Source organism: Macaca mulatta, chromosome 7 (genome assembly GCF_049350105.2).
Source record: "Macaca mulatta isolate MMU2019108-1 chromosome 7, T2T-MMU8v2.0, whole genome shotgun sequence".
NCBI classification, from domain to species: Eukaryota; Metazoa; Chordata; class Mammalia; order Primates; family Cercopithecidae; genus Macaca; species Macaca mulatta.
Genome location: NC_133412.1, coordinates 178,913,759 through 178,922,535, shown reverse-complemented (window position 1 = coordinate 178,922,535; position 8,777 = coordinate 178,913,759). Strand labels below are relative to the sequence as shown.

General features: G+C 64.9%; 1 protein-coding gene across 1 annotated transcript; it reads right to left on the bottom strand.

Moving 5' to 3' along the window:
- Positions 1 to 482: 482 nt before the first annotated feature.
- On the bottom strand, positions 483 to 1,970 carry CRIP1 (cysteine rich protein 1). Its single transcript, NM_001266846.1, is given in 5 exon segments — positions 483 to 522; positions 670 to 715; positions 793 to 850; positions 921 to 1,015; positions 1,877 to 1,970. Coding segments are annotated over 4 exon segments (234 nt in total). The 5' UTR covers positions 1,917 to 1,970; the 3' UTR covers positions 483 to 522; positions 670 to 674.
- Positions 1,971 to 8,777: the final 6,807 nt, after the last annotated feature.

Sequence of the window (8,777 nt, the reverse complement as noted above, 5' to 3'; positions counted from 1 at the left end):
CCCCAGTACCTCTCAGAAAGGGAGCCAGTATGAGCTGATTCACCCGCTGACCGGAGGCCAGTCCCACCCGCCTCCAGGCCTCTCAGCCTGCTGAGCCTTTGGCTGGGGTCCTGCAGAGCCGCTCTCCCCACTCCCATAAGGCCAGGAGGGCTCAGGGGCACTTCTGAGGGTCTGGGAGTTGCAGAGGTGAACTCAGAGTGCCAGAGCTGGGTGCGGGCTGTCTAGGGTGGCCTGGACTCACCCTGCACAGGGAGCCCTGGCCTATGAGACCCTGGAACAGCCCCCTGGCGAGGGCAATAGGCAGCAGAAGGGCAGGCGCTGGTGACAGCCTGCAGCCAGAGCCCCGCTGCAGCTCCCTTGGCATGCCCCAGCACACACGTGCACGCACACACAGGTTTTCCAAGTGTTACGGTTTATTGAGGGCATTAGGGGTTACAAGGGAGCTCTGGGCATCTGGGGGCAAGTCCTGGCATTTGCCTGGACAGTGGCCCAGCAAGCAGCCAAGGATGGGGTCTCCACCACCTGTGCAAAGAGAGACAGGCACAAACGTGAGTACAGCGTCCACGGCCTCCCTTTGGGCCCCACGAGTGGTCAGGCCTCCCTGGGAGGGGGCATCCCCATCCTGAGGGTGGAACCAGGGGGCAGGATAGGGGGTGGGGTCCTACCTACCAGGTTTACTTGAAAGTGTGGCTCTCGGCTCCACCCCGCCCAAAGCCTGCAGAGAAGGTGGAAAAAGTCAACAGGTTGGGGTGGAGGAGGCAGTGGGGTGGGGCGGGGACGAAGGGAGCATACCTTTAGGCCCAAACATGGCTGCATAGCAGGGGTGGTTGCAGTAGGGTTTGCCTTCGTGCTGCAAGGAGAAGGGCCGTGAGAGGGTGCCATCACCCCTGGCCCCTGCCACCAGGGTAGGTCCCACCTACCTCAGCGTGGCCCCCAGAGGTCAGCGTCTTCCCACATTTCTCGCACTTCAGGCAAGGCCGATGCCAGTCCTTGCCCAGAGAGGTCACCCTCTCCGCTGCAGAGGCACAGACAGGCCCCGGTGAGACGCTGCAGGACGCGGTGCCCGCCCACCACTGGCGTACCCGCCTCTTGCAGCCAGCTCTGCCCAGGGTCCTGTGCACTTGGGCTGTATCCGCCCAGCCTGAGCAGCCCACCCTAAGGTCTCAGCACCGCCATGAGGGGGACATCTCCAATCTCCAGAGCCAATACAACCAAACAAAGCGCGGGGTCGCTGGTCCCCGGGGCACTTGCGGGTGCGGCCTGGAGTCTTGCTCCTGAGGGCTGGGTGGGGCTGGAGGGCGGGGCCGAGGGTCAGGGGTTGCGGCTTAGGTCAGCAGGGCCTGGGCCTGGCTGCCGGCTTTCAGCCCCGGGCCTCTGCGGTGGCAAGGGTGGAGCCTGCGAGAGCCCTTCTTGGCGGGGACAGGGGTGACTTCCCACTTCCTCCCTCCCCTGGGGGCGTGCGCGCGCGGGGCAGGAAGGAGAGTGCCCGGGATCGCGCCCCGGGCGTCGGTTTCCGCGTCTGTTTCTACTTAGCGCTGAGAGGCGCGGCCCAGCCCTGCGTTCCTTCCAGCCCTGCGGGTCCCCCACCCAGGGCGCGTCCGAGAAGAGACGGAAGAGACCGTAGGACCCAGAGACGGGGAGGCTCTGAGTCAGAGATAGCCCGCCGAGCGCAGCAAGACCGCGAACAGGCAGAGATCGCCAGAGCCCTCGGACGCAGGGGTCGCCACCCTCATCCCGGGGCAGGCGGCGGGCCAGGCTGAGGCGTGTGCCCCCGGGCGGCGCCCAGGGGACCCAGCGCCCTCGGTCCTCCTGAGAGGCCCCCAGCCCCGTCGCCCACTCAGCGGCTGCTCCTCGCGGGGCCGTTGGGCGCGCTCACCGAAGTACACCTCCTTGTTGCACTTGGGGCACTTGGGCATGGCGGCTCCGGGTCCGGTGCAGGCGGCAGCGGCTGGGGCGCACGGGCTGCAGGCGCGGGACTGGGAGGGTCCGGCCCGGTCCGTGCCTTTGAGGGACCCCGCCCCTTGGAGACCCCGCCCCTCGCGCCCCGCCCCCTGAACCCAGGACTTGGACCCTGGGGACCTCGAATCTAGGCCCAGGGCCCGAGAAAGATCATCTGGTCCACCCCCGCCTTCAGGCAGGACCCAGACCTGACTGAGGACGGAGCGCGGGGGGCAGGGGGCCATGGGGACTTCCTGAGGGAGTGCAGCTCCTTAGGCGAGTTCAAACCTCGCCCCTAACCCAGCGCTGTGATGTCTCCCGGGTCCAGGATGCCGGGCAAAAGGCTCCCCCGCAGCAGGAAGCGCCGCTCCCATCCCCAACCCTACCCCGCCGGCACCCGCCGGATCCCCATATCTGTCCGGGCCAGGACTGGAGCAAACACCACTAAAATGCAAAGAGATGCAAAGCGGCCCGCGCACTGATCCTGCCCTCCCCAGGACGGAGGGCGGGTGACAGTTGCCGGAGAGCCCCCGCTGTTGCCCCCCACCGAGGAACCCACTCTGGCCTTCCATCTCACGCAGGGTTAGGAGGCTGCCCCTCTCAGTCCCCTCACTCCCAAGGGACGTCCCCGCCTCTGCTAGCTCCGCTGACCTCCGCTGCTCTGGAAGGTCCGTCGGACCGCAGCGGAAACTCCCAGCGAGGGGAGCTGTAGCTTGAGGACCGATCGGCTGCGGGGGCTGGGGTTTCGGCCGGCAAAGCAAAGTTCAGCCACCCCCAGGCCGGCTAGGAGATGCTCGGGCCGGGCGTAGGGAGGGGCCCTTATCTCTGCGGGAAGCGCCCAGGGAGGCCAAAGCGGTCCAAGTCCGCTGCTCAGTTGAGGCGGAGGATGGCCCCGGTGCCAGGCGGAGGCTGTCCCGCCTCACCTGCCCCCAAGATTCAGGAGGGCCGAGGGGGCTGCGCTGTCCTCGGGCTTTGGGGTCAGCCCTCCAGCTGACCGGCCAGCCTCAGGAAGGGGGCCCGGGTCACTGTCAGCCCCCTTTCCTCTCGCTGGGCAGGGGAGCCCTCTGCCTGCAGGCCCTTCACCTCCGTGCTGCGTGGAGCCTGTGCCCAAGCTGCCACAGCACAAGGGCCGTCCTGCCCTTCCTCCCCACCCACCATCCCTCCTGTCAGCCATGTTAACCAGCGTCCTTATCTGCCCTCGATCTCCACTGGGCCTGTGCCGGCCCTGTCCCTGCCAGGGGTGCTGTAGACCATCGTCCCAGGCCCCAGGAGCTGCTGGCCTACCCCTGAAGGGCACTTAGCCCTAACTGCATCTGTGATCCCAACCTCAACTTCCCTGAGGCCCACCGCCCCACTGTCAGCACCTCGAGGCCTGCACTGAGAGGAAGAGAAACCACCTGCCCTGCCGTGTTCGCCACCAGGCCCCCAGCTTGGGGAGAGGGCAGGGGCAGCAGGGCTGTAGGACAGCCAAGGCCAGATGGCACGGAGGCCACACTTCAGAGAGCCCCACACCAGCACACCCAGCCCAAGGGCACATCCTGCTTGCCCTCCTCCTGGCGCCCCTAAGGCCACAGTTCTGTCCCTGACTGGGCTAAGTCCTGGGGTCTGATAGGACATTCTACAGGGGCCCATCGGAGCCCTCCCCATCCCCTGTTCTGAGACCCCTCAGAGGTAAGGTTTCCAGAGCAGGGGTGCACTCCTGTCCTGCAACCTTGGAACCCCCAGTCTCCAGCCCATGAACCTTGAAACCCACTCTCAGGTCTGGGCTCACCTGCCATCTCCACTGGGTGTGGGGCGCCGTGGGACAAACCTGCAGACAGGCAGAGGGAGAGACCAGAGGAACCCAGACAGTCTTGGGGAGGCCGGGGGCTCTGTCACTGCACTTTCCCTGGGGTGTGGGCTGCCCACAAGCCCCAGGGTGCCCAGCACCACTGTCCACACCCCCACTAGGATGATGTGCTCCGGGTGCAGAGGTGCAGGGCAAGTGCCTGATGCACACGTGTGTGCCGGGTGCCTGCGGACATACCTGTGTGTGGGCGTGTCCATTGGGGGTCTCTGGGGTCCCCGCGAGTGTGTGTGCGATCCCTCTCGCAGTTGGCCGCCCATGTTTCTGTAAAGCCCCCGCCCCCAGCCCATCCCAGCTCCTCGCCCAGTGACTTGCAGCTCATGTAGGGACATTAGCCAGGGCAGATGGGGACAATGACCCAGTCCTTGTCCTCCTCTCTACCCACCCCCCAGGGATGGTCCCTTCCCCCACACTCTGGACTCCAACCCGCCCTGCCAATGGGGGAGCCCCTCCTTGAAAACCAGGGTGATGAGTCCATTCCTGGCCTTCCCTGCTGTTGCTTCCTGTCGCCATGGTCACGGGTGGGGTGGGAGGCAGGATGCCCTCCCTGTGGGGCCATGCCTTGTGTTGGCTCACAGCAGTTTTTCCAGATACTCAACTCAGACACCCACACTCACAAACACAGATACACACAGACACATGCAGAGATACAGGCACACACTCACTGACCCAGAGATAACACAGAGACACGCACAGTCACAATCCCTGGAACCCTCCCTAAACTTCAGCCACAGACTGATGTGCCCCTCAAACCCCCTTTCTCCTGTGCTCCCCATCTACCCTGTGCTCTGGGGGTGGGGGCCTCTCATCAGCTGCAGGACCCCAGCTTCCAGTTCCTTTCTCCACCCACACTCCATGTTCAGGCCATCCCACCCCCAAGGCCCACACCCATCTGCACAGGTCAGGGTCCTGCCAGCTTCTTCGACACACTGCCCCCGACCGGCCCCAGCCCAGGCACTAGGCCTCCGGCTTTGTCAGCTCACCTGGGTCTCACTGGCCAGGAATGCAGCAGGGACCTGGGGCGGGACACTGACCTGGTCCATGGGGCCAGCCTGACTCAGGCCCCCTGGGCTGGCTGGAGACCCCAGCCCCCGCCCCTCTCAGCCCACTCTGCAGAGTGCTGGTGGCATTTGTTGCAGGAACAAACAGAGGACAGAGTGGTCGGGACAGGGACACAGAGCTCGCCAGCTACTTGCCTCAGGCTGCCTCTATGCCCAGAACATTCCACCCTGCAGCTGGACAGCAAGAGGGCCCTAGACCTGGAGGTGGCGGGGGCTGCTGCCGGGTTCCAGGTGCATCGCCGAGGCCTCCTTGGTCTACTCAGCCCACCCTCTGCACACATCTCTGCGCTCTGGCCTGCTCCTGCTGGCCTTCTGGCTGAAGCCCATAGGGGATGGGGTGCGGCAGCCTGCAGCCAGGCCTGGGCTCCAGGAACCAGGTGACCCAAGAGGCAGGGCTGAGCCCCACTGTCCCTGAGGAATCCCACCGTCCACCCCTCTAAGAACATTTTGCTCCTCTGGGCCCACAGCCCCTTCCTCTGCAGACTCAGCTTGGGGACTCGCCTTGAGACCGCCCCTCCTTGTCCTTGGAGCCCTCCCCACCACCTCCTCTTGCCCCATGCCCAGGCTGAGGGTGTGGGCAGGTGTGAGGTGCCCTCCTGAGGCTGCAGGCCAGCCAGGCCTCTCCTGGACACTCTGCAACCAGGTGCCCTGCATTGCCAATACGTGCGCCACGACAGCGCAGAGCCGGCAACGCCCAGTTCAGGCCTCCCCAGGGCCCAGCTGAGTCTCAGACACTCCCAAGTTCCCAGGGTCTATTTTCAGCTGCTTGTCTCCCGGGACCCCCTGTCTGGCCTGTGGTCTGGCCCCAGTTGACTGTGCTGAGCCCAATGGCCATTCCTACCCTGGGCAGACCCAGCATGGGGCTGGGATGGGACAGGCTTACGAGACAGGCCCCTCCTGTCCTCTGGGCCTCACCTCCAGCCCCGAGCAGGTGGGAAGGCTGCCCGGTTCCTCCTGTCCCAGAGCAGACATGGCAAAGTGTGGAAGGAGGGGGCTCCCTCAGCCAGCCCTGCCCCCAACAGGGCTGCACCCCTGCCTGGGCTCCACAGACAGGCCAGATGGGGTGCCCCTGCCCTCCTTCCCCTCCCGTGAGACTGGGCCTAGCACCCAGCATCCTATAGTCATAGCCCAGGAATTCCAGACCCGCCTGGTAGCTGGACCCCACACCCCCACTGGAAGCCCATCAAGCGCTGGGAAAAGTGCTGCCCACACCTGACCATCCTGGTCCCCAGCCTGCCCTTGCCTGTGCCCAGCCCTCCACGGTCCAGAGCCAGGGACCCACAGCACTGGGTGATTTCCTCACATCCACCTCTCTGGTGGCGGGGGAGCGGGGGTACCCAGGGCTGATGCTGTGGTCACTGGCTCAGGGGAGACTGGGCAGGGGCTGAAGGAAGGGTGCTGGGGGTCCGGGGCAGGGGCCAGAAGAAGTGGAGACAGGGGTAGTTGCAGGCTGAGCTGGCCCCACAAAGATGCCTGGCTGGGGGCACCAGTGAGGTCCCTACCAGCCCAGGTTGGAGTGGGGAGTACCTTGGAGGGGCCTGGCCAGGAGGCACAGGAAGATTGGACAGTGGAGGTGCAGATGGAGCACAGCTCAGCTCAATAGAGTGCCGGGGTGTGAGCTTGGCCCCACAGGGGCACCAGGGCCTTGTGAATCCCTGGACTTGGTTCCCAGGGGTTCTGAAGGGGAGGGATGGAGCAGATAGCATTTCAGAGCAGCCTCACTGGCTGGGCATGGGTCCAAGTAGGAGAGAGTGAAGGTTGAGGCCAGAGCAGCCCCCCAAGGCAGGGACAAAGGAGGAGGCATGCCCAAGGGCAAAAGAGTCCACTCCAGATTCCCCTTCCTTTCAGGAGATATCTGGGTGGGTCTGTGGGCACCCAAGGAAGCACCTGGCTGGCAGACGGCTGCGGGCGGATAGCTTCCTGGAGCTGGAGACACCAAGCGAGCCCTGTTAGTGCCATGGGCACCCAGCCAACCCCAGCAACACCGCCCAGCGACGCCGTCCAGACAAACAGTAGCAACAACCGCCCCGGTTTCCATGACAATGACTTGGAAACAAACACAGCAGACAGGCGTCATCCAACTGGCCCTGCAGGAAACGGTCCTGCCCCAGCCAGACCTGGGGTCGGGGCTGCTGCTGTCCCTGGCGGGGTCAGGGGCTATCTGTGAAGGAGACCCCTTGCCTACATCATCCCCACTAGGGTGCTCCTCCCACCCTGCCCCCCACTGCCGCCCGGGTTTTAGGGAAGGGCTCACCACCCACCACTCTCTTCAAGACATAGTTTCCACTGGAGGCTCCCAAGGTGGGGGGGTCCAGCTGAGCCCTCCAGTCCCTCCCCCACCCCACCCCGCCCCCGCCCCGCCCCGCCAAGCAGAAAGCAGGAATTTCCCATGCAACCCTGGGAGCCCGCAGTAAGGGCGGAGACGGGCACTCCGGGAATTCTCAATTCTCCCGAAACAACCCCCCACGTTCGAGGAAGCCTTGGCCTGGTAGGAGGGGGTGAGAAGGGTAATCGTCCCAGCCTCTCCTGTGAGCAGGGGTCTGGAACCCGCCTGATCCTCCCCTCTGCCTGGGGCTGGGGAGTGGCTGTCCCTTCCGCGACGTCAGGCCCTGGGGGTTTTGGCCAAATTCCAGGTGGGAGGAGACGCTGTGGCTGCACTGGGTGCCTGGCTGGAGGGTAGCTGTGGCACGGCTGGACCCCAGAGCCAGCCCAGGCCCCGCCAGGGCATGGATGGCTGCTCTCAGGACAATGGGTTCAGCATCCAGGCTCAGCTCCGTCAGAGCCCATGGGCTGGAGAGTAGCCAGGCAGGTGGCTGTGCCAACCGCTGGGGGCAGGGAAGAGGCATAAAGCCCCTGGCCACCCTGTAGCACTGGGGACAGGGGCCTGGAAGTGGCCAGGTCTGAGTGCCCCTCACCGGAGGAAGGGCTGAGGCATCTTCAGTGTGGTACCAGGAGCCGAGGAGCATAAACTAAGATGGGGAGTCCAGATGGAGCCAGGACAAGGCTCAGCCACTGGGGAAGGTCTCCACGTTTCTGCCCTGTGCTGCCAGAATGGAACACTGCGCCCTCTAGTGGGAACCCGAGGAGTGGCGCATAGAAAAGTCGGGGCGCAGGGGAGGGGAGGAGCCGCAAGGGCCCCTGGCTGAAAGGGCAGAACCTGGACCATGAAGACCACAGGGGCGAGTCGGTCATCACTAAAACCTTCACCAGAACGCCTGGGCAGGGATTCTATCCCTGGGCCACACCCCAGGCCAAGGCAGGCCTGTCCACAAAAGCCTGTCCATCACCCTATGGACAAAAGCTGGAAACAGCCACGCTGAGCCCCCTTGCTCTGACCACAGCCCCCAAACCCTCCTGCGCTTCTCAGTCGAGTTCTGAGCTGCCAGAGACCTCTGCTACACCCACCCTTCACCAGCTTCCCCATTCTCTGCCCAGGACCCCTCCTCTGGTCCCCTGCCCCCTTCCCTCCACGGCCACACCCTCTGCTCTCAGGGCTGACCCCTCCTGCGCTTCCCAGGCTCCACAGACCCAGGCAGCTCTGGGTTCTCAGGCCTGCTATTGGTATTTTCAGGGTTCCAGGTTCAACTTTCCCCCGGGGCTCTGTCCCCCATGGATCCCGCCCTCACTTGACCCTGGCCAGGACCCTGGCCCCGGAATGCCTCCCACCCTCCTTAGCTCCCCACAGCCTGGCGTTCTTACTGCCTCCCCATCTGGGGGGGCACCACCACCCAAACCAGGGACCACGCTGCCCACCCCCATCCCTCCCTCCTCCTCAGAAACATCCCAGGGCCCCACCTCCCACCATCACCGTCAGGAGGAGGGCCCACCCCGACTAGCAGCCAGGCCCAGGGGCATTGGCTGGGGGCATGCATGGGTCGGAGAAAGGGACCCGGGTCTGGGATTTGCATCCATCCCACAAGCAGAGACAATCC